The following is a 27,321-nucleotide window of genomic DNA, read 5'->3' on the forward strand; positions in this document are numbered from 1 at the left end:
TTCATAGTCTGACAATATCATCAAATATTTCTCAGCATATACAGTGAAAGTCATAAGTATTCGTACACCGACTGCAAGCTATGATTAAATGCTTGTAGGTCCAACTTTGTTGGAGATAGAGCATTTAAACAAAAGGCATTGCATTTTCCATTAATTTCTTTATTATGTACAAAACAAACGTTCCGTGAATGCGAAAACATAGACACATAAAGGCAAAAGAAACCAAAATGAACATGGTTTTGATGTGTCAAAAGTATTCGTACACTGAAATTAAAGACAAAAGCGCCCAGCTGTTCGAGCTCTTGTTCAGGCCCTCTGGCAGTTAGAACGCCCTCTGGAGGTTTGCAAAGCTAAACACAACCACAGGTCAGCAAAACATCATTCAAGATCAAAGATTGATTCAGGACGAAAGACATAATGGATCGAAAAGGGACAGAGACAACAGAAGCAGAAAGAAAAATAATTATAAAGCTTCATAACTACTGCAAATCCTTACGGGAGATATCAGATATTATCGGAAGACCACGTTCGACAGTGCAGTCAATCATAGATCGATACTGCGAAACAAATACAGTCAAAACCATGCCGCGAAGTGGACATCCACGGAAGATCTTTGGACGATGTGAACGTATAATGCTGAACGAAATTAAGAAGAACCCAAGAACCAGTGCTCCGCAGTTGGTGGCAGAAGCAGCCAAATCAGGTATGTCAGTTTCGGAAAGCACTGTGCGTCGTGCTTTTAACAAACAAGGGTATAATAGGCGTGTTGCTTGAAAGGATTTTTTTTTTTCGAAGTGAATAGGAAGAAGCGACTCCAGTTTGCAAAAGCTTATGTGAACAAAGATGTGACTTTCTGGAGCAAAGTGATATTCTCAGACGAGAGTAAATTTAATGTGTTTGGTTCCGACGGTAGACAAATGGTGTGGCGGAAGCCAATAAAGAGATGGACCCGAAACATCTGCGGCCAACCGTCAAGCATTGAGGTGGGGGAGTGCTAGTTTGGGGGTGCATGAGTGATTCGGGAATGGGAAAGTGGACAATTATCGATGGTACTATGGATCAGCGTGTTTACATTGACATCTTGAAGAAAAATCTACGTCCTAGTGCTGATCAAATAGGCCTGCAAGATAACTTTATATTTCAAAAGGACAATGATCCCAAACATACGGCACACAATACAAAGCTCTGGTTACTTACAGTGTGCCAAAGCAACTGGCCACTCCTCCTCAATCGCCTGACCTCAATCCGATTGAGCATTTATGGCACTTACTCGAAAAGAAACTCCGCAAGTGCAGCATTACGAGTAAACGTTCTTTGCAAACTGCACTGGAAGAGGAATGGGCTTCTATAACAGTCGAAGATACGCGACGTTTGGTGCACTCAATGTCGAAGCGCCTTCTAGCTGTAATTAGGGCCAAAGGGAACCTAACCAAGTATTGAATCATGCGCAATCATTTTCTTTCTGGACGTTTTCTAAGTGTACGAATACTTTTGAAACATCAAAATCATGTTCATTTTTGTTTCTTTTGCCATTATTTGTGTATGTTTTCGCATTCACAGAACGTTTGTTTTGTAAATAATAAAAAATTTAATGGATAATGCAGTGCCGTTTGTTTCAATGCTCTATTTCCAACAAAGTCGGAGCTAAGGGCATTTAATCATAGCTTGCAGTCGGTGCACGAATACTTATGACTTTCACTGTAGCTCAACAGCTGACATCTCTTCATAAATGATTCAGACAATTTTCTTTTGAAGATGTAGCAGTCTGATCCAGCCCAACACTATTCCTTCTCCCATTCTCGCGGCTATAATTCCAATAAAACAGGAGAGGCTGAAGTAGCTCAGTGGTAGGGGTCCCTAGTTCGATCTTAGCTTGCGCCAAGTGAATTTTGTAGTGTACAAACACCGTGTGCGTGGGTTTCAACGGGGTTCTAACGTTTCTCCCACCTTCTTCATTTCATTCATTTCTCATCATCACCGTCTCCTTTAGCCCAGCTGGCATAACTGTGGGACGTACAACTCAAAGATTCCATTTCATTTTTCATTTTTCTAATAAAAAGGATCTCTATTCAGCAAAACGATACAAAGTGATAAGAATATTATTAACATATCTTCAGCATGTATTTTTGACAATGCAGCATTATGAATCTTTGGGTTCCATAGGCCATAGAGTGAGTTAGTAAGAACATTTTGGCTTCCTTTTTCAATTGAACTTATTGTGGCTTTATGTACTGTAGTGCAATCGCTGTCGCTCTTGCTTTTAGTGCGAGAGGTCCGGAGTTCGATTTACGGTGGGGGCACTCATTCACACCAGGCAAATACCGGGATGGTACTTAAGATACAGGTTCCAGGCCTGTTCCTTCCTTCTCCCTTCCTCGGATAGTGTGCTCGCCAAGAGATGTCATCCTTCATACATAAGGGGCTTAAGGTCATAGAAGCCGGTAATGGACAAAAATATGTATAAATAAAATAAATATAACTTATTGAATACAAAAGGTAACATAGCTGTTAGGATAAACAAAAAATAAGACTAGTTTTCATGTCGTTCTATTTGTATAGTCATTGATGTAATTTGAAACCTGAATATATCTAACGACTTGCTATGTACAAATGTTTGATTAATTTGTGTTTACGTTCTCTGTGAGCAGCATACGAGGTGGGTTCAGAAAGTAAGTTTCCCTAGAGCAGTAAAAACAAAGAAGTTTCCCTAGAGCAGTAAAAACAAAGAAGTTTCCCTAGAGCAGTTAAAACAAAGAAGTTTCCCTAGAGCAGTAAAAACAAAGAAGTTTCCCTAGAGCAGTAAAAACAAAGAAGACACAGTGACCTTGAAACATTTATTGCCACAAAAACAGCACAAGTGACACTACCTGTCAACATTTATCACCGAAAATTATCACTCTCTGGGATTATCTTTTGTGTTCCAATGTCATAACAGTCAGCAGCCTTTGAGTGGAAACAATGTATAACCGACAGTCGTGTGCAGTTATTTACCACTATTAAAATGTTTACCGGACAGGATATCTTGAGATGTAAGTACACATAAACATCTCTTGGAGCAAGGTCCAGACTATACGGCAGGTAACAACCGATTTTCCACAATCGTTCCACTGCACTGCAAAAAATACAGAACAGTAGGACAGTGTACACATTACTGACACTCTTTGAACATCTGCAGATGACACATATTCTCTCCTTGTAGATGCTGTGTTGTCCAAATGTGTCCCAGATGTATGTACAAAATGTGCAATATGTATGTCATCACTTTGTTTTCGAACTGTTGGCCGAGAAGAAGTGTTCTTAATATGTTTACTAAATACTGTTTTCGGAGAATGAACGCTTTTGGACACACAAAGCACACTTTATAAACACACACTTGATATATTTCTCTTTCAACATCTGTACTAAAAGTGTTTGAATGATGTTTTATTTTTTTACAGTTTGGGACATGTTTCATTATAATAAATAAACAATACTAGTGAGTCGTTACTCAGCTTTCCAAAATTGTTTGGTTCTCGTTCCGTCCGAAATTTCAATGAAAGTGTTCAGAAGATCATTCACACTGATTTGATCGGTACATTCTTATGGACATGGCTCAATACTACACCGTTCAGGCACATTGGGGTCATTGTACTTCGTAGATGTCTGGGCGTCGCAAAACGGTAAAACTACGCTCAGCTACGCAACAGAAAGCAGATATAGTTAACCCTGGTATAGTTAAGATGACAACTCGTATGGACGTGCGGTTAAAGTAAGAGTAATAATCGAATTCTTGTCTGCGGAAGGAGTTTCGCCTGCCCAAAGTTTTAGCCGGATGCAAGTTGAGTAGAGGTCTGCACGGGCCGGAATTTTTAGCCCGGGCTCGGCCCGGCTTGGCCCTTGAATTTATAATGTCAGGATCGACCCAAGTCCGAAATATGTTTTAGCATTTAGACCCGAGCCCGGTCCGAGTTCGTGTGATAATCAAATGAGCCCGCAATAAACCCGAATTACAGAAACGCAAAATTGTATTTTTATTTACAGGAATTAAAAGTTTAATTTTGCAGTTGTACTTTAAAAGTTCTCCAGAAAGAACGGTCTAGTGAATATACACTATATTTACAAAATTAGGCCCGAAAAGGCCCGAGAAATATGGTTGTATATTTGAAAATTTACGGCCCGGCCCGGGCCCGAAGTGATATACTGTATATTTTGTAGGCCAGGGTAGGTCCCCGAGCCCGTGCAGACCTCTAACGGTGTGGCCTGCGTGGATGAGACTATCTTTCGAAGATGGGCCCAACGCAGTTAGAGGAACTGACTCAAGTCATTCCAAGCTTAGTCATTCTGAAAGGCCAGTAAGTGCCACCGACGTGAGTCATCAAAAGATGGTTGACAAGTTGATCCGCGAAAATCGATGAATCAAGCATAAGGGGATTACCCCGCAGCTCGACATCACTAAGGAACGAGTCGGATTCATAATTAGGAAACTGCTGAAGTATAGCAAAGTATGCTCAAAATGAGTTCCAAGGATGCCGAGAAATGGGATGAAGGCTACTGGGGAATGGATGTCCCAAGAAAATCTGCGACGAAATGAGGCTGAGGACGACGTTTTTCTGTGCAAAATCGTCACAGACGATGAAGCGTAGATCCACCACTATGATCCGACGATAAAGAAGCAGTCCATTGAGTACCGTCACAAAGGTTCTCCCACTCCAAAAAGTTCAAGGTCTGTACATAAGCGAGAAAAATCATACTGACTCTGTTTTTTCAATATGAATGGCGTTGTCCACACCAAATTTCTTCCCAAGGGTATCACCGTGAACACAAAGTGAAACATAGAAACCCTAAAGGAACCGAAGGCTTGACTGACATGCGTCAGGCCTGACAATGGAGCTCCTCTTCTTCTCCATGACAACGCTAGGCCTCACACAAGCAAGCTGACCATCAACGCAATATTGAAGCTTGGACACATTGTCCTCCCATGCCCCTATAGAGCCCTGGTCTTGCACCAGCGACTTTTGTATCTTTCCTAAAGTGAAGGAACACCTTAAGGAAGGGCATCAACTACTCATTAGAGGGGACATTCAGCGTGCTGTACGATCGCGCCGTACGATCTGTACGATCGGCTAGTAGAGATGGATGATTAGTGAAAGTGAATGACTATGAAAGTTTTGGTGGAATGAGAATGAGGGAGAAATGGGAGAACCAACGGACAGGATGGTGGCCATTATAAACTCTCAGCTTAGAATTAAAGTTGTCTTTTCACACCAGTGGCGAGAACTCCCCATAATCCAGAGTCACCGTTCCCCGGAGGTTATCTCATTGGCAAATGGATCATGTTCTCGCCGTTTAGTGCAGAAGTTTGTGGTTCAATCTCTGCTGGAAGCTGGGAGACCATAGTAGAGGTCTGCATGGGCTCGGGCCTACAAAGCATGTATTACATCGGGCCCGGGCTTGGCTCAGGCCGTGAAATTTTAAATATTCAACCATATTTCTTGGACCTTTTTGGGCCTAACTTTGTAAATACTGTACAACGATATATATTGCACCGTTCTTTCTGGAAAAGTTTTAAAGCACCACTGCAAAATTAAACCTCTAATTGCTGTAATACAATTTTGCGTTAATTATTAAGTTTCTGTAATTCGGGCTTATTTCGGGCTCATTTGATTAGCACACGAGCTCGGGCCGGTCTCAGGCCTAAATGCTAAAACATATTTCGGACTCGGGTCGGGCCTCACATTCTAAATTCACGGGCCGGGCCGGGCTCGGGCTAAAAATTCCGGCCCGTGCAGACCTCTAGACCATGGTGGCCCAGTGCTCCTGGCTCCAGTGCGTAGAGTTCCTAGTTCGATCCTCGATGAATTAAATTTGTTTTCTCAAGAAAGTTTTCAATGCCAGTGAGTTTTCTCAAGGTATTCCCGTTTTCTCGCGCATTCTCATCCCACGAATTCTTCCACCATCATTCCCTTGCATTAGTTATCGTTTCTCTTAGCCAAAAGAGCATAATCGTGGGTAGTGCTCTCAAACGGGTCGGGTTGTCGGGTCAGGCTACTCGGGTCGGGTGTCGGGTCGGGTCAATCGGGTCAGCTCGGGTCGGGTTGTCAGGTTGGGTCAATCGGTTCGGATCACGGGTCGGGTCGGGTCAGTCAATTAGGGTCACGGTTCGGGTCGGGTCATCGGGTCGGGTCAGTCAATTAGGGTCAGGGTTGGGTCGGGTCATCGGGTCGGGTCAGTCTATTAGGGTCACGGGTCGGGTCACGGGTCAGAGACGCAAAACTTTAAAGAAACAAATGAGTAAATAAACACGAATTAAGTAAGTAAAATAAAAACAAAAAAAAAAGACTATTTTTCGTCCTGTGGCACTGGCAACCCTTATGTGTTTCTATGAGAACAAAGCGTTGTGGTGAGGGGGGGGGGTTCACCTGAAAGGCCTGCCGTGCCGAGATGCCATCACTCGCCACAGGTTTTGTCCGCTCCTAGCGGGGCGAGTGATGAGTGTATTATCGGGGAAATTAATGTAGGCCATCCGTCACTTGGAGGCGCTCCCTCGCTGTATGCGTTGAGAATCAATCAAACGTCGCTCTCTCTGAGCAACCTTTAAGATTCTGCTCCGTCGAAACTCCACGTCAAAATCAAAAAGAAAAGAAATAAGTGGGGATATATCAAGCGTCCTGTGCTGCCCTCCAGCGGAGAAAAAGTTTTGATATCGCTCAACAATAAACGATGACAAGAGATGTCCATTTTATTTTAACGAAAGCATATTTTTCTGGAAATAAATTGATAAGACAATAGCGGGAAAGAAAAGTAAATTATCCAATATTGGTAACGTTTAACAGAAAAGAAAGTCCAGCCAATTTATAGATCTTATTAATCTGAAAAAACCATACGACTTGGTGTAAATTCTCATGCGTAATTTTCGAGAAAGTCGAAATATTTCGAAACAAATTGCTGTGCGATAACCGCGCCATCTATTAACATTAACCTCATCAAAGTTTTTTTATTTTCATACTAGCAAGACGACAGTTTACAATATGGCTAGTGAGATATAGCTCAAATTCTGATTAACGATTAAATTGTAATTTTTTTTTTGTTTAAATATAAAGTACTCAAAGACAAGACATACATTAATCAACAGTTCACATTGAGCTGGACAAAATGAAGTGGTTAAGGGTAAATTTTGATGCGTGATTATCGAGAAATTCTAGAAAATCGAATTTTTGTGCTGTTAAAAAAGAATATCGTTCGTTAGTAGTTTTTAAGATCCAGGAATACGTTATTTATTTACTTATGTACACTCATGTCCAAAATTATTGTCGCATGCCTATAAATATGTTGTTCTAGAAATATAATTTGATAACGTATTCGCTCGTTATTTCTTATAATGTTAGTATGTGTATAATCGGCAAAGACATGTATGAGGCAAATTTCATGTCAAAAGAGGAGTAAATAAGAATAATAAAACGAAAATAAAATTTTCTTGTCCATTTAGCAACATTTTATTTTACTCATTATAATTTAAGAATTTATAATTCTTTTCCTATGAAATTTACCACAAATATAAATTACCCGATTATACACATTGTATCAGTATTAAAAGTACCCTGCAAAATCATTATCAAATTATATTCTTACAAGAAGATAGTTATAGATAGACAATAATTTTGGACATGAGTGTACAGTGTATGAAAAATATCCACGGTTAAATAGCAGGTTGTGTATATATTTTTCTTTAATATATCCTAATAGTGACAGGAATATTCCTAACAGTGACTCACATATTGCTAACAGTGACACATACTTTCAACAGTGAATATACAGTCCTAACAGCGACGCAGGTACTCATAACAGTGACATATAGCCCTAACAGTGACATATATACTCCTAACAGTGAAACATATACTCCTAACAGTGACATACATACACCTAATAGTGACAGGCATACTCCTAACAAAGACACATATGCTCGTAACAGTGATAGACACTCCTAACAGTGACATATAATCTCAACAGTGACGCACATTATGTTAACAGTGACATATATACTTCTAAAAGTGGCATACATACTTCTAACAGTGACAGATATACTTCTAACAGTAACACATATTCGTAGCAGTGATAGACATACTCCCAACAGTCACACATATACTCATAACAGCAACATAAGTCCTAAGAATGACATATATACTCTTAACCGTGGTATATAGTCTCAACAGTGACGCCCATAATTTTAAGAGTGACAGATATACTTCTAACAGTGACAGACATACATCTAACAGTGACATATGGTCCTAAAAGTGGCACATATACACCTAACAGTGACGTATAATCCTAATAGTGAGTCATATAATCTTAACAGTGACACATACACTCCTAACAGTGACATACATACACCTAATAGTGACAGGTATACTCCTAACAAAGACACATATACTCGTAACAGTGATAGACACTCCTAACAGTGACATATAATCTCAACAGTGACGCACATTATGTTAACAGTGACATATATACTTCTAAAAGTGGCATACATACTTCTAACAGTGACAGATATACTTCTAACAGTAACACATATTCGTAGCAGTGATAGACATACTCCCAACAGTCACACATATACTCATAACAGCAACATAAGTCCTAAGAATGACATATATACTCTTAACCGTGGTATATAGTCTCAACAGTGACGCCCATAATTTTAAGAGTGACAGATATACTTCTAACAGTGACAGACATACTTCTAATAGTGACATATGGTCCTAAAAGTGGCACATATATACCTAACAGTGACGTATAATCCTAATAGTGAGTCACATAATCTTAACAGTGACACATATACTCCTAACAGTGACGTATAATCCTAACAGTGAGTCACATAATCTTAACAGTGACACATATACTCCTAACTGCATCACATTACTGAAACACCGAGTTCTATTGATAAGGACATAAGAAATGAAATTGGCTTGTTAAGAGTAATTCGGTGAAAGGTTTATAGAAACAGATGTCAAGCCACAGAGTAAAAGAAAGTTTTAGAAATTGTTTATAAATTTAATATATAATGTAACTTTATATAATATATTAATGTAATTAACGTTAACACCGGAAATGGCTCTTTCTATCACTTCCGGTTTGAATATAATCTGGAACAACGAATTTGATTTCTAATCTTTTATGCTGTACATCCTGGACAAAATTGCATCGTGATCCATCAAATAGTTCTCGAAAGTTTTGGTCTTCCGAACGGACGAACATATAAACAGAGATGGTAAAAATATAAGTAATTTCGATAAACGAAGTTTCTTTATTATCATCGTCTCAGGTCAGTAATCTGTGCAACTGATTTGACTCAACTTTCCAGCCTTCTCTATCCTGGGCCAGATTCTTCATTTCTTGGTAACTTTTCGTCCGCATATCTTCCTTTATTTGTTCCGTATATTTCAATTGCAGACTTCCTCTGGGTACTTTTCCTTCTCTAATTTCCTCTATAGCTACAAACGAGATTCTTCCATATCTCATAATGTCCCTTCCCCATATCTTCCTTTCTTTGTTCCGTATATTTCAATTGCAGCCTTCCTCTGGGTACTTTTCCTTCTCTAATTTCCTCTATAGCTACAAACGAGATTCTTCCATATCTCATAATGTCCAATCATTCTCTCTCGTCTTTTCGAAATATTCTTCAATGTACTGCTTTTTTCCTCGTATTTCCTACCTTGCTCGTCCATCTATTTTTCATTATTTTTCTATTATTGTTTTTATTAAGTATTCTTTTTGTATTATTAAGTATTATTAAGTCTTTTGGTAGATCCTGGGACTAATAAAGTATTATTTTTTTTAAAGATTTGGGCTTGGAAATGTTTCCTTCACGTTTCTCCATCTTCATCTTCCTCTTTTAACTCTTAATATTTTCTTATATTTTTCAAATAATCGATCAGTGTGTTCAACTTTTCCCTGCTCCTTGCTTTCCACCCACCCTTTCTTCTATGACAATATGAAGAAGACAATTCCTTCGCAACATGTGTCCAATCCAATTGGCCTCTCTATGAAGGATGGTGGCTAGAAGCGTCCTCTTCTCTCCTATCCGTTTTAAAACGCTTTCTTTTGTTACTCATTCTATTTATTTTATCTTCTGTATCTCTCTCCAACATCACATTTTGAAGCTCTCTAAATTTTCTTCTCTAACTTCCCTAATGTTTCTGAACCATACAGTCCAATATTCCATATATAGCGTTTCACCAACTTTTTTCTTAGTCCAACATTAAGCCTGCTAATGAAAACATTTTTTCTTGTTGAATGCTTCTTGGACTATACAGGGAGTCCATAAAGTCCTGCAGGAAAGTAAAACTCTATAACTTGGAAACCGTTACGTTTAAGTGTATAAATTTTTGGGATTGGAAGAAGAGAATTTAAAAAGTTTGTTCTGGCCACAATGTTCGATTACGCTTGCGCTGGTAATCACGTAACTTAAGATGGCATCTATTTTTTAAAAAAGGCACAATGTGTTTTGTGGTTTGCGGAATTAAAATTTTGCGTTTCAGCGCGAAGAAAGTGCTGAACAACGTATAGGAAAACACCCTCAGCAGAAACAAGTATGAAGAGGTGGTACGAGAAGTTCAAAGAAACAGGAAGTGTGTCAGATTTACCACGCAGTGGAAGGCCAGGAACGAGTGACGATGTGATTCACACGTTGCAGGACAGCGTAGCCAGAGTCCAATGAAGTCGCTTATTGGAACTGGGAATACCGAAGTCAACGCTACACAAGATCGTACGCAAGAATTTGAAGGTCCGGCCCTATAAGTTAAAATTTGTGCACGAGCTGATAGAGGAAGACTGTGACATGAGAATGGAATACTGAGTCATGCTTACAAGAAGACCTTCTGTCTCGATTTCTGTTTTCAGATGCAGCCACATTTCATGTGTCGGGAAAAGTGAACAGGCACAACTGCCGAATTTGGGTGGGTGTGTGGAAAATCCACGTGAATTCGAGGAGCACAAGCGGGGTACGGCAGTCCCAAAGTCAATGTGTAGTGTGCTGTTTCAATGGACCACATTATCGGTTCTTTTTTCTTCGAGGAAGAGACGGTAAAAGGTAACAATTATCTGAACATGCTACAGACATTGCTTTTGTCAGAACTTACCAAGATAGGCATCCTTAATGAGGTCCACATGCAACAGGATGGGGCACCGCAGTAGATGTATACCCATCCATGGTCCAACTTTGACCTTGAAAGTACTTATACTCTAGGTACATACTGTCGTTGAAGTAATGAATATTGTAATTACTCTAAGTACTCTCATTGAAGTAATAAATGTTTTAATTGAACTTGAATTATTACCGGTACTTTAGGAACAATTACTGACATGTAATTATGCTGTACCGGACTGTAGTTTAATTATTTTGCCTACGTAATAACGACCTACATATTTTTTGTTTACTTTTTTTTATATGCGTTCCTTTGTAGAGCATGTTAAAGTGACAGGATGAATTATTTTTTGATAAAGGTTTAAATAGGAAATTGAACGAAATGGTTGGCTGTGCTTGTACTTTATGTTGATTAATTATTTTTGTGTACTTTGTAACATTTTGAATGTCTAAACAGAGCTCGCCCATATATAAAGTGATAAGTAAATGCATTTGTAATGAGGGTGTGACATTAGATGAATTGAATCGGCAGACTTTGTAGTGCTGTGAATTATAGCGACAAATTTAAAGAAAACAACATTAGTTACTGAAAATAAATTGTTTTGGGTTTAAATGAGAAAATAATGTTAATTTAGTTCTGGGTAGGGTGGACATTTTAATATAAAGGAAGTAATTAATAATGTAAAGAATTCACGCATGGTTCTTGAAGTGTATAATTAATGTCAACCGTTTGATTTTGATAGACTTTTTTGAAACGGAAACGGAATCCTTTAAAGATTAATTGTTTGGGAAAAGAACAGGTAAACTGCAACGCGACAGGTTCAGGACGCGACAGGAAAATTAATTCAGAACGACAAGGGTTCTTTAAGAAAAGAGACCACCATCTGTTTAAGTGCCCGCAGGGGAGGTTGGGCGACACAGAGGATGTAATATATGAGTCACGGAGAGTGAGAGTAATAAAATCATTCTAGAATTTCGTAGAATCTTCTGGATTTATTTTCGTTGGTATATAAACTTTGATGCAAATCCAGTGGTTTCATTTGAAGAAATAAAAGCACGATGCGTTTGAGTTGGTGGATTGTATTCTATAGAAGTTAACAGAGAAGAAGAATTTATCTGTAAGTACTGGCTTTGTGTTTCTTTTCTTGTTGTATGTTTATGTTTTCTTTTTTTTCATATGAGAAGGGACATTGGAAATGAAATACACGCAAAACACTTGTAATTGTTGGGAGTATAGGGGACGGAAGTGTTTTTTCTTATCAGGAATTGATTGCGGACTTTCCGGCATTAAAAACCATATGACTCGCTGTATTTTTATGGAATTATAAATTAACTAAGGTGTAGTGTAATGTAATATGGAGGCTACAGGGAATCAAGATTGTTCATTGCACCGGGAATCGAATGAGTATTCTCCCAGGTGGAGAACCGTACGCTAAATATTTTGCTCGATGGAGTTTTTACTTATATGGCACTAAAATTGAACACAACCTGTGACGTTGCCGGGAATCGAATCATGATCTTCCGCGCCGAAAACCAAATACAATAAAGAATAGCAAGAAATTTTGGATTGTTTGCACCTCTCCATCAGGGCTAAACGCAGTTATTATTTTACATATTAAAACAATAGTTGCATAGACACAGAGACAGATAAATTTCAAAATAAATATGCGATTATTTTCTTGCTCATAGAATCCTAGCATCTCTTCAGAATATAAGAAGTTAGTGTTACATGAAAAGACCATTAAATGATGGGTGAAACTGATTATTTATGTAATATAGTATTAATTGTTTATTATTTTTGTGTGTGGTATTAACATTTACAGTAGGGGAAAGGAACTGGGTAACCTACACCTGCTTTGAAATTTATCTTTAGTAATATTGAACTGAACATAAGTTTGAATTTTGGTGACAAATAATACTTTTATAATTGTTAGCATATGTCAGTGGTTCCCAACCTTTTTCATTTTGAGGCGCATCTGAAAAAAATGTTAACTTTGTGAAATGCAGGAGCTGAATAAAGCTTGGTATGTGATACTTTTGTAATCATTTTATGAGAAAATTTAGATTTTTTCTTATCGTTCCTTGATGGTACAAATAATCGTATTTGATTTGAAGTTTAGCGTCCCTTTTTTTTAGCACCATAGTTATGTGAGACATGGACCTACTGATTAACGTGGAATTAGAATCCTTGAGCTCCAGCAGGGAATTCAATCCCCACGCCAAAGGCGCGTACGCTAACCATGTAGCCACAAAGAAGATTTATTCGTGTTTAAAACCGTTACGTGAACTAAAATACGGTATATAATTAATTTCTTTTGGTAAGTTTTGTGTTTTACATTATATATTCACCTCGTGATTTACAGCGGTTGTAAACTAATAGATAGGAGTTTTGTGTTATAAATGGGAGGAGAGTATTTGAAAATGTTATTTTGCTCAAAAAAGTCACGTCTCAGTTTCATTAATTGAATGCCGGACAAGCGCCTTTTGTATGTATAGAGCATATGGTTTTTTACGTTAACGCCTTAGGGTTACACTTCCTGGCTATGAAAGATGCGAAACTAATTTAAAAAGTAAAACGATTACTATTGTTTATATGAAAGAAGCACCGTGAATCAAACTTGTACCTACGTGTACGAAAAGCGCCCATGCTAGCCATTAAATTATCGGAATATATTAGACAGTATGGAGAACAAGAATTCGTACCAAGAATGTAATTTTACGTGCGTATGTGACATACAGGTTGGGACGTTTTTATACTAACATTATCAGTGAGATTATTTTGTTTTGCTAGTATTATATATCTAGGGTTTAGGGTAAAGTAGACGGGTGAAAGCGAATACTTATAAGTAATTGATGAAGGGAAGAAATAATAGTGGTAGAGGGAAACAGACATAATGTTTCTTCGGATGAAAGGAAGACATTTCGTATGAGACATAACCATACTATTTTATTGAGGCATTAGGTCATAGATTTTTAGATCAAGAACTTTTAGATGGGGATAATGTAAAAGTAATTAGAACATGATATGGTATTAGTTAACGAAGAATTCTCTTCATTGAAATTCTGTGTATGAAATTAGTACACAGTACTAATACTGCGTACTGCAGTGGCTAAAATGAACCGAGAATAATAAGTTGTCTAATATTAATCACGTTGATTGCATGGTTTAAAGGCACTTTTTAAATATAGAAAACACATTTGTTTCTCGCCGAGCGACTTGGTATGAGAAGTGACTAGTAAGAGGAGATATATATGTAATAACACGTAGTGTACGTCAGGGACAACTTGGTGTCATCTAAACAAGGTAGGTAGCGACACCTTTTTGTTACGGAATATGAGATAAACGTTTATTCGGCAGCGCAGGTAACGGCATCTAATAGTGTGATTAATGTACTTATTAGAATTAGCCTTATATATTGATTATAGTATTTAAGTTTATCGCAAGATTTACTAGCTTTGAAATTTTGTAGGACGTCTGCAAATTTCCTGTACAGTAGCGTCATGTTTGCCGTCAGATACGAGGCAGCTCAGATAATAACAACTATTGGCTTAACCTTCCTATTAGGAATTACCGTGACTGAGTTACTGAGACGCCTTACTGCTACAATAAGGATAGTAGTTTTAAATCGGTAGCAATATCTATTGTATAAAGGCTGCCAGCTATGCAGGCAGGGCATATAGTGAAGTCTATTAATGTGATATACAGACTGAGACATGCTGTTTATTATTAGGATAACAACATGGTGCACCGTGGTAAATAGAAAAACTGTTTAGAATTTGTCCGACATACTTGACATATTTTGCATTATCATCAGGGTAACAAAGTTGCCAACTTAGCATAAAGTTTTTTTTTTGAAACAGAAGGTTATTTTGATGATTGAAATAACTAATTAACTAACTAACTCTATGGCTTATGAAACCCGGAGGTTCAATGCCGCGTTCACAAAAGCTCATCATTGACTTTTATTCTTAGCTAACTGCAGCCAGTTTCTACTTGGTATTGCAATCTCTGCGAGATCCATCTTAATATTGTCCTCCCATCTGCGCCTAGGTTTTCCTAATGGTCGTTTTCCGAACGGTCTTCCAGTCAAGACTTTGAAAGCGTTTCTACTTTCTTCCATTCTAGCTACATGACCCGCCCACCTAAGCCTCCTAGACTTAACGACCCTAACAATGTTGGGTAGACCATATAAATTATGTAGTTCCTCGTTATGCAGTTTCCGCCATTCCCCATTCCCGTTCCTCTTGGGTCCGAATATTCGTCTCAGGATCTTGTTCTCAAATACTTTTAGTCTATGTTCTTCCCTCAGAGTAAGTGGCCATGCTTCGCAGCCATACAGATCAACAGGCATAATTATCGTTTTGTATATTTTAAGCTTCAATAAAATTTTTATGAAAAAATTTTGAACTGAATAACACAAATTTCCTGCTTTTAGTCGACATTTAATTTCTTCGTGAATACGCTTTCGGTTTGATCCTAGATATTTGAGTTTCCACTATGTGGAAAGTATTATTTAATATTTTAACGAATCCATAATTTGCTGTATTCCGGTCCCGATGCACTTCCATGTATTTAGTTTTCTCTGCATTCACTTCTAAACCCATGTCTCTGCAAGCGTTTAATAAGATGATGATTGAAATTAATTGTGAAAAATAAATATATACATTACTTAAGTATGTGATAAGACACAAATTGCTTTGAAATCACTTATTGTTGGAGTTACAAATGAGAGGAGCTAAGTTAAATAACATGTAACAGTATGGGAAGTGATGAGTTGTACCTTAAAATCCTTGAATATTAGAATACACTTGGAGTTCAGGAACACTGTGGCATACAGAATTTAGCTTAGATTGATGTTTTATACATATATGTGTCTATCTGTCCTCTGTGGATACATTTTCTAAAGCGCGACTGTACAATAAAATCTTGAAGTTTTATTTTTGCGTTCATGATTTTTGGGCCACCTGAAAATTAAAACAAATAGTTGAGGAACACACGCCGTCACAAAAACCATTTGATGTATACTAGTATGGAAGCAGGGGGTTCCACGCATTAGAATTGAGTGCTCTACTCTTAAGGTAACACAGCCTCTTCAATTGATCGAAAAAATCGATCCCCACTTTTCCGTTATTTTTTTCTTTGAAAGAGGCATAGTAATAATTCTGCTTGCACACTTTTGGAGGGCACTAAATTAAAAATACCGATAGGAGGTATTGTTGGATATTCCTTTTTCCTCTAATATAATTTTGAACATATATATAATACATGATTATACTAAAAAAAAGCTTCAGATATTCGACTTAATTCACTATATTTTCTATTATTTCAGTTGCATATTTTACACTTTTTTTACTATAATTCTCGTATGAGCGTTGTCCATTGCAATTACAAATGACTTGATTTTCATACATAGGTAATAATAACATTGCAAACGTGGAATAAAAGCAAGGATAGAAATGGCAAAAGAACCCTTTAGGAGGAAGTTTATTCTGTGCTTCCGTGAATAATGAGAAATGGTTCGTGTGATATGAAAACAAGTACGTGAAAGAGAGTACAATGTTGAAACTATGGGTGTGGAGAAGAATGAAGAGAATTAGGTCGCGAACCAGGCAGTTTCAGAGAAGAAACTGTATAATAAGAGACTGTATAATGCCAGGGAAAACAGAATGTCATACGCTATATCGTTGCGAAAGTTGACGAGAACAATACGATAGGTTACGGGAAAGAAAATCTTAAGATGAACGTAGTGAGATGAAAACTTTTATAGTGTGAGATAATTTATATATTATCAAAAGGTGACCAGATCATTGACGCACAATGTTATCAATTATAACTCGTCCATAATATATTTGCATAGAGAAATGGAAGTCATTGGTGAACGTTTCGTTATTGTCGACATTCTTTCTTACTTACCATCTTCATGTAAATTGACATGATATTATACATATAAGACCGTTTTACTTTTTCATTCTTTATCCTTTCGCCTTCTTTAATTTCTACTAATTATGTGTCACTGTGTGAATCTGATATTGAAGATTACGTTCCCTTCTCTGTCTCCGTCTTTTTCAGTTACGTTGATATTTGATGTTTTATTGCGTATCTTGCAAATGTCCTGTGCTGGAATTCCTTTAGAAGCTAATTCGTTCAGTTCTATGCATTGTACCTCTTTCTTCACATACTCTTTAATTCTTATGCTTACACATTCGTTTGTTTTTTGATTAGTTGTAGAACAGTTTCGTTTCTTATTAGATAATTCTATTATAATGATTGATTACATCACTTTATTTTTCCTTGTTCTTTAGCATATCATAAGCATATGAATAGCATTTTAATTGTCTTGTGTACCTTTTATTAGGAATATTATTGCTACTATATATATTTTCTTCATGATTACATTTCTATGGTTGATCTTTATAACTTTTTATTATATCTTGTATAAATTTGACTGCTATGCTTTTCTTTCAACACTATTTTTATGGTAATCTTATAAAATATATGTATTGAAAATAAGAATAGTATATTCTTGTGCAATAATTGTTAGAAAAAATATTACATTCATACATTCTTAGGAGATACATTTATTCATAGAAATGTATCTGTATGCTTAAAATGTTTTACTGTTATAGCTCAAAATTGTATTTATTACTACATCTAACATTAAGATTGCTACTATTACTACTATTATCTGAATTATGAATAGTGTTTTACCGAAACATGTGATTGAGTAATTACTACAAAGGTAATTATGTTTGGAGTAATTTATATAACATGCGGAAATAAGTCATAATTTAAACAATGAACTAAATAAGGCGATAAACTTGTTTGTTAGTCTACTACACGCTACAAAGACCAAGAAAATGACTTAAATGTTATTTAAGCGTAAACAATAATTCGATAAAATAAAGGTCAGAAATTAAGATAATGTTTTACTTATATATCTTTAACTTGCATGATAGTGAGAAAATCTAATGACTAAGGAGAAAAGTAGAAAAGAGAACATCATTATGATCTAAGCAAGAATCTGTTACATAATTAATTGGAACTTCCAAAGCACTGCCTTGTAGTTGCACAAACTATGTATCAGAAACTAATAGTAATGTTTCTGCTTTTCGAATTCATTTCTTCAGCGCCCTGTACTATACATAGTTGCTACTTCCTTTCTAAATCTTGAGTAAAACTGAAAGAAATATACTTTGATGATTACACCCAGAACAATACAAAGCAGTGAATTGCAACTGTATTGAAAGTTTGTCTGACTTAACTATAACCGAATCTTTTCCTCTCGTCCATAGGATTACTAAACAGTTAAATATGAACACCCGAATCTTAACTGAGAAGAAAGAGAAGAGGGTAGACTGTGGAAGAGAACTTAGAAATTTATTTTTTAATGATAAATAAATAAAATTAAGGTAGAGACAAGTATAGATAATGGTAATTTAAATAGAACATGAAGTCATAATATAATCTTTGAATCTATTAGTGTTGCACACAGATATTCGATTGTTGCATTCTAATCAAGTTTCCCTGTAACCACGATTTGACTAAATTGATTGGTAAGTAACAGTACTGATACTTTTATTTTGTACAATTTACAAATAAAATTTATCAACGGAAAATTCTGTCAAAAATGGAAATTCATAGATAAATGATAAAAAATATTTTTCTTCCAAGTTACTAGTTTTTCTTAGCGTCTGTAGCAACACTATGAACTTAAATCTTAACATTTAACTAAATGTCTTTAATTTAATACTTATTTCTTACTGGTAAATAACCTTTCGTAATAACTATTACAGCATTTCAATTGAAGTAATATTCCGAACGTAGTTGCAAATTTAATTATATTCCTATTTTTTTCCGTAACTTCAAAACAAATGAAAAATCTTTCTATTTTGAACACAATACAAAATTGTATTTAAAATGAATGTGTTAACTTGCCGATAAGATTTGTCTAAAAACATGTAATGTAGTTAAACTTTTTTTAAACTAAAATAGTTTCAAGTATTATTTTCTAAGAATGAAATTTAACAATTTGTCTTTTCATTCAACTGATTTACAATATTTTTCTTGTTATACTAATTACTGTTATTATTTGTTCTTAGTGTTAATTTCTTGTGTACAATAAACGTCAATTTTCTATTTTAACTTTTAACTTTTCTAACTTTTTGCTGCTAATTTTCACTTTTCAACTTTTCTTGTTTTTACATTTTTCTTTTAATCTTTTGTTTTTACATTTTCTTTTTAATTTTTCTGTTAAACTTTCTAACTTATCTATTTTAACTTTTTAACACTTCGTTACTAACCTTTCGTTTGAACTCTTGTTTTATTTTTCTTTTAACATACTTTTTTTGTTTTTACATCTTTTGTTTTCACTTTTTTAAGTTTTCCGTTTAAACTTTATAACATTTTTTAGCCACTTTTCGTTTGAACATTTTTTCATGTCAATTTTTTTCTATTAAGATTTTGGGCTTTATTTTTGTATTACAATATACGTTAATTTCCCTAAGTGTAAAATTTTTTAGTAACTTCTATTGTTACAACGATGACAACAATTTTCTACTATCGTTTGTAGTCAACTTTTGTCACTACAGTTAGCCATAACTTATATTTTGTTAGTATTAAACTGTTTGTTTTATTTTGGTTGAAGTTCAGTAATCTTACAGTTTATATGTATAAAAGTGTAAAATTTACAATTTTTAATGTACGTTTAATTTTTATTCGTGTAGTCTTTTGTTTATGATAGAGTAAAACATTTTCTATAAAATCAGAAACATTTTTTACGGAAAGACAGATTATAGAGTAGTACAAATACAATTTTTTGTCTTTATAAACACATGAAACTTCAAATAAAATGTATTGATCAATTTGAACTATTATTAATTAAATTGAAAATGCTATTATTATAATTAAATTAATGAATGATAAATACTAATTAGGAATATATCATGTGGTGTTTTTCTATATTACATATTTATTGTGCATATAACATTTTACGGGAACGAATACGTTACAATTTATCGGAGACCACGGGTCCGTTTTCCGATACTTTTATTATCTTCGGTAAACTTCAACTACTTTGAGTTATAAACTTTGTATTTAAAACATAACCTTTGGTAATAACTTTCCTTTTTGAAATTTTGTATCTTCGCTTCGTTAATGTTTGTGTTTTCACTTTGCGAATATTCGAGTTTTCACTTCAAGTATGTTCGGGCTTTCACTTCGGGAATGTTCGGGTTTTCACTTCGGGAATGTTCGGGTTTTCACTTCGGATATGTTTGGGACTTTACTTGCGGGAATGTTCGGGTCTTTACTTCGGGTATGTTCGGGTTTTAACTTCGGGAATGTTCGGATATTTTAGGGTCTTGTGATGGTATAAAAGTGACACATCTCTGTTGAAATTTCAGTATATGTCTGCGCTTGAGTAGTATCTACTCTATATTCCGTGATACTTGGTAATTCACCGAACGTCAAAGTTACCCTTTATCGGCAAGTTCAGGAGCATTTCCCGATACTTCAGTCATCCTCGGTAAATAACTCATTTTCTATCGTAAAACTTTCACTGCTACTCTGTCAATGTCAATGTACTCTGTCTTGTTACGCTTAAATTCAGCTGATACAGTGTTTAGCTTAAATTCTACACGTAAATCAGAAATATAATATAACAAGATAAAGCAGATACAGTAATTAAGAGAATTGACTTAAATTAGTGTCTATGTTAATGTTCTGATTAAACGCTATTATTATGTAGCGACAACAACAAATTATTTGTTTTTTTCTTATTAGATTCCCTGTCATTACGAATCAAGAAAGGGCTATCAAGTATTAATGTAAATTATTGTTTGATATTTTAGACATACATTTCTATTTTGCATCAAATCTTATACTTGATTAAAATTACAAATATTTCCATTTTGTATTAAATATTTCATTTACCAATACTGTTCTAACTTTGTAATTATCATTACGAATTCGAGAAATATTTTGATTAATATAGCATATATTACTCGCTTATCATTTGTTTTGAAATATTGTTCTTAAGTAAGTGATTAATTTATTCTTACAGATAGACCCCATTCGTACAATCAATACCATATTGGATTTCATAGAGGAGCGAGACTACTTTGACGCTGAAGAGGTCTTTTTCTCATGGGAAATTGTGACGCGTTGTCATGCCACTGGTGTTAGAGTTGACAATCTTAAATATTTTAAATTGCGGCGTGCGTTATATATTCACTACTATGAAGCTCAAGATGTTGTCCTCAACAGTTGTAAGACGGCAAAAGATATCATTGATCTCCATGAAGCTGGGTTTTTTAAACATGGAGAAATAAGGGATCAAGCGCGTGAAAAGGTAATGCAATTCATATCGGATGATAAAATTTCTGGTTTAACTCTATCCGACTTCGTTGAATATATGAAGGACACTGTAAATTCATCTAGTCCTACATCAGACACAGTATTTTTTGGTACGATTCCATCAACATCTTCATTGTACGGTACTGGTGGTAAACAATCTGACTTTCATGTTGTCAAAAGTACATCTAAACACTATTCTTACTTTGGTTTACAAGGAAAAGAAGTGACGATTCGGCGTGATGATGAAGGAATCACAGACCCTGAAACGCATATTCGAAACCTATTTGATTTCGTTATAGACAATACCCTTAGTGACGTTGACAATGACACGTATGTAGGCATAACTATTGAAAGTTCTGCTTGTAATCTAAACAAACCCATATACATGTCATGGCGTCCAAAAGCGCAACTGAACCCTGATGTTCTCTTCTCTATAGTGGAGAACACGTTAAACAGTAACGAAGAGTTTCTTTTCGCAAATGAAGTTACTTTCAAAGTACATATCGTTGATCCTCGTAAAGGAAGAGGACGAACACGTGACAATAAGAAATATACCGATTTAATTAATTTCCTAGAACAAAATGTGATACCTATGAAAAAAGATGTGTACTGTCTTCCCAAGAGCATTATTCTTGGGAAGGCTAAAGCCGATCATAATCATAAACAATTATATCGTCTTAAGTCTAACCCAAAACGTTTGTTGAAACAAGCAGTAGATTTGTGTTCCACTGTAGATATAGATATTGTAAATAAGAATGGGTGTACTTTGGATGATGTGAAGAAAATTCAAAATCATCTGTTACCTGAATACCAAATTATAGTCTATGAGAAAAATGCTATGACGCGTGAATTTAATGTATTATATCCCGGAATACACGCTGGAAAGCAAATTTATATTTTATACGAAGATCAACATTATCAGTTGATTACAAATATCAGATCACTCTTGGGGAAACGAGGATACTGTCATCATTGTTTGGAAACTTATCATCATATACAAGATCACAAATGTGTATTCAAGTGCACTTACTGTGAGAAATATCATGAAGTATCTTCATCGGACAATATAAAACGCGAATGTACAGATTGTCACAGACTGTTTCCTACGGAAGAATGCTATATAAATCATAAAAGTGTAACAGAAAATGGGAAGAGTGTATGTAACAACGTCAAAGTTTGTGTTAAATGTTGTGTTTTATATGATATTCGGCGACGAAAATCTGCACACCAATGTGATGAACGATTTTGTAAAACGTGCTATAATCATGTCGAGCGCGATCACGTATGTTTCGTTCAAAAAGCAACACCATCTCATGTAAACTCCTTTTTGTATATTATATTTGATGTAGAGACGATGTTACTCGGTAAGAATGATCGTGATGAACAAGAACATACTGTTACTTTAGTACATGTAATGCATCTTTGTTCAGATTGCAAGAGCAAATCCTTAGATGATCCATGCGTAAAATGCGGAAATAAAGATGGAAACCGCGAGTTTTCCTTTAAGAGCATGAAAGACTTTATACGTCACGTGCTGATGGATCGGTCCTCCTTTAAATCAATCGTAGCATTATCTCATAACGGCAGTAAGTATGATATGATTTTCGCGGCTAAGACATTGATTGAAAGTCAAAATCTTTCACCTTTCATAATAGCACAGGGACACAAAATTATTGAGATGAGATTATCAAATAAAATTGTTTTTAGAGATACTTTCCTGTATATGGGTATCAAATTATCTGCACTCCCAAAGACATTAGGCTTAAATCAAAACTTAAAGAAGGGATATTTTCCATACCTATTTAATACAGAGGAAAACCAAAATTATGTAGGAAAGATTCCTGAGTTACATTACTTTGACCCAGATTCACGAAGTCCTGAAGAACGCAAAGAATTAATAAGTTGGCACAAAGAATGTATAGAAAACAACATGCAGTACGATCTGCAAAAGGAAATGTTCGATTACTGCCGGAATGACGTTAAAATCTTAGCGGAGGCAGTGATTAAGTTCTCTGATTTAATTGAAGAGAAAACTGGTGGTCTCCAGTGCTTTATCTCTGCCAGTACTATTGCAAGTACTTCAATGTTAACTTATCGTTCATTGCATCTACCGGAAAATACTATTCCAATTATTCCACCCCTTGGATTTGATCATCGTGATCGACAAAGCTTAAAGGCATTGCAGTGGTTACGATATATGGAACGTACCAGAGGTGCGAAAATCGAATATTCCGCAAATGGATTGGAAAGACGTTTCGGTAAATACAAAATCGATGGGTACGAGAGTAAAACAAACACAGTGTTTGAATTTCATGGATGTTTTTGGCATGGCTGTAAAATTTGTTATGTTAATCTTCGTCATACAAGTCTTGATTCATCTTCAAATCATCGTACAACCATGCAAGATCGATATGAATCAACGATCACAAAAATCGAGTACTTGAAAAAACGAAAATTTAATGTTATCGAAATATGGGAATGTGAATGGGACGCCAAAGTAAAATCAGACAAAACAATACAAGATTTTATTAAAGATCAATGTGATGATCTTGTTGATCATCTCGTCCCTAAAGAAAGTTTTCACGGTGGCCGTGTAGAATGCTATAAGGCACTGCATGAATGTAATGATGATGAAACTATCTCATACCTAGATGTTACTAGTCTTTACCCTTGGGTAATGGCTCGTAAGCCTCTCCCAATAGGTAAGCCAAACATTCACAAGGGACCATATTTTCCAGACATTGAGAAGATCCATGGTCTTGTAAAGTGTACTGTTCTTCCACCATCCGATTTATATTTTCCAACCCTCCCTTACACATGGAATGGAAAATTATTATTTGGTCTATGTCGATCATGCATGCAGGAAAATAATATTGACGAATGTACACATTGTGAAAGTGATCGTGCCATTACAAGTACGTTTTGTACCCCTGAATTACATAGAGCAATGAAATGCGGATACAAAATACTGAAAATAAAAGAAATTTGGGAATTTGAGCTTATGGGGTCTGAAGATAGGCATTCGAATAGTTTGTTTCGTAATTATGTAAATACATTCCTTCAAATGAAACAGGAAGCTTCAGGCTTTCCTGCAGAATGCACTACAAAAGAAAAACAGGAAAAGTACATTAAAGAATATTTCAGATATGAAGGAATACAGTTAAATTATGAAAACATAGAGTATAATCCCGGATTAAGATATATTTCGAAAATATTTTTGAATTCTCTGTACGGGAAATGGGGGCAAAGAACAGATCTTTCGCAATCTGTAATCGTCGATACTCCCGAAAAATTTATGTCGTATCTATATGCACCACAATATGAGGTGCAGTCTGTAATACCTATAGGAGAGAAACATTTAATTGTAACATATAAAGACAAAGAAAATGAAAACAAACCGAACAAATTTTCCAATGTTGTGCTTGCAGCATTCATAACATCATGGGCAAGGCTTAAACTTCACGACCTTCTGACTACTGTTGGACAAGACCACATACTGTACTGTGACACAGATAGTATTATATTTGTTCAACCGCAACATGAAAAATCTAAGCTTGCAATAGGGTCTTACTTAGGAGAATTAACAAACGAGGTTCCAGAAGGATGGAAAATAGATGTCTTTATAGGGTGTGGAGCGAAGAATTATGCATACAGAATGAAAAACAATCACACTGGAGAGTTCGATTACGTGCATAAAATTAGAGGAATTACTTTAGATTCTAGGGCACGTCAAGTAATTACCTTTGAGCATTATTATAATTTAGTAAAGGAAAAAATTGAAAGTAAAACATTGTTAAATCCACGTAAGATTACTCGTAAGCCTGGATTTACTATAGTTACAAGACCTGAAACTAAAATGCATAGAGTAGTAAACAACAAGAGACGTCGATTAAATCCCCACAGTAAAACAGACTATAGAACATTACCCTATGGATACCGAAGTTAAAGTCTTGCTCAGTGAGTCATAATGCATGCATGTATGTTAATTTTAATCTAAAATCATTGAAAATATAATTTTAGACACTTGTGAAAAAAGGTAAACGTTTGTGAAAATCATACCTGTTGATTCAACTCAATAGTATTTTGTGTATAGTACATTATAAATTGCCTGAACATTAATATGTATTAAAATAATGTGATTGTATCATATCAATTATTACTCAACTGTACAACAATATTTTATGTATATAAATATTATCTTGATTACCGAATGTATGTACCTTACATTGTACTCATAATGGTATTGTACAATATTAATTAGTTATATGTATTTAATAAATGTATATCATGCTATATAAGAGTCACTGTATGAATAACTAGATATGTAACACCTTTTTACTTTCTAACAATATAATTTCAATAAAAAAACGTACCTTGTAATTTTTTTTATTTATTTCAACCTCATAATACTCAAACATATATATGAATTTTAAAATCATATGCTAAATCTGTATATAAAGTAGGAATAATTCATCATAAATACTATATTTGTCATAAAAGAGGTCAACATCATGCTAAATAATTGTGGATTTACGTAAAGATCATACAAAATACGATAATTTCTACCAAACAATTACGCAAAAAGAATCATTAATATTTCGTGTATACAAATCAATTTCATATATAAATATAAAAGAGTAGAAAGCAATTAAAATAAGCAGGTTTAACCTTGGAAATGGTGCTCAAATAAGAAAGTTTACCTCGCGGTACATCCGGAAAAGGGTAACTAATCGTTATCCGTACAATATTACCAATGCAATAGGATACATAATGTGTACTCGCCCACTTTAATGACAGTTCAACAATGAAATTACATACGCAAAATGTTACTTTATATACATACATACAAAAAGCAACACAGTAATTAAACTGTTAGTACGAAAACTAAATACGTTCAGTGTTACGTACGCAAAAAAAAGCAACACTGAAGTAATGAGACTACAGTCCGGTACAGCATAATTACATGTCAGTAATTGTTCCTAAAGTACCGGTAATAATTCAAGTTCAATTAAAACATTTATTACTTCAATGAGAGTACTTAGAGTAATTACAATATTCATTACTTCAACGACAGTATGTACCAAAAGTATAAGTACTTTCAAGGTCAAAGTTGGACCATGGATGGGTATACATCTACTCACCGCCGCACTATGCCTTTCAAGTTCGACAGTTTCTTAACGAGGAATTTAAGGAGAGATGGATTGGCCGAAGAGGACAACTATCTTGGCCTGCAAGATCACCAGATTTGTCGCCTTGTAATTACTGACTGTGGGGACACGTGAAGACCAAGGAGCAGAAGCCAGCTAATTTGCACGATATTAACAACAAAATTACTTATTTGATTTTGAACATTCCAGACGAGGACCGCCAACACGCAATTCTTGGTTTTCCAAAAAGATTGCAAGAAGTTTGGACATGAATGGTGCACAATTGGAGGTTTGGCGATGAATCTTAACTAGCTGAAACAAAACTTTGAACTTTTTTGTAAGTATAGCAAAAAGTATTTGTTAATACATTACGTAGTTTCCAAGTAATAGAGTTTTGCTTTCCTGCAGGACTTTATGGACTCCCTGTAGTAATTCTAGAACTGATTTCTTTAGTACACTAAACATCTCTCGTCGAAATATTCCCAGGTACTTGAAATTATAGATCGTTTCAAGTTCTCTTTGTTTCACTCTGATACTGTAAGGTCGCGTTTCCACGGGATATTCTTATGACTTCCGAGTTTTCGTTGTAGAATTCCATTCCATATAGTTTCCCACTGTTAACTATTTTGTCAATTATTTCCTGTAATCCTTCTTCGGTTCTAAGTATAATGACCGTATCATCTGCATACTTAAAAATTAAATAA

The 27,321-nt window shown here is 35.4% G+C and overlaps 1 protein-coding gene across 1 annotated transcript; it reads left to right on the forward strand.

Annotated features, from left to right (window-relative positions):
- The first annotated feature begins 417 nt into the window (after positions 1-417).
- On the forward strand, positions 418-25,416 carry LOC145675905 (uncharacterized). The gene is made up of 4 exons (XM_081746700.1): positions 418-703; positions 5,248-5,336; positions 21,178-23,728; positions 24,122-25,416. The coding sequence occupies exons 1-4, from the start codon at positions 418-420 to the stop codon at positions 25,414-25,416; spliced, it is 4,221 nt and encodes a 1,406-aa protein (XP_081602826.1).
- The last annotated feature ends 1,905 nt before the right edge of the window (positions 25,417-27,321 follow it).

This window comes from Thermobia domestica, chromosome 18, assembly GCF_964235325.1.
Source record: "Thermobia domestica chromosome 18, izTheDome1.hap1.1, whole genome shotgun sequence".
NCBI lineage: Eukaryota > Metazoa > Arthropoda > Insecta > Zygentoma > Lepismatidae > Thermobia > Thermobia domestica.

Excerpts from the sequence above, each read along its gene's own strand:
- LOC145675905 (XM_081746700.1), top strand. The coding sequence starts at position 418 with ATGGATCGAAAAGGGACAGAGACAACAGAAGCAGAAAGAAAAATAATT. Across the intron at positions 5,337-21,177 it reads TCTCGCCGTTTAGTGCAGAA|ATAGACCCCATTCGTACAAT; the intron begins GTTTGTGGTTCA and ends TTATTCTTACAG. Across the intron at positions 23,729-24,121 it reads TGGATTGGAAAGACGTTTCG|ATGTTACTAGTCTTTACCCT; the intron begins GTAAATACAAAA and ends TCTCATACCTAG.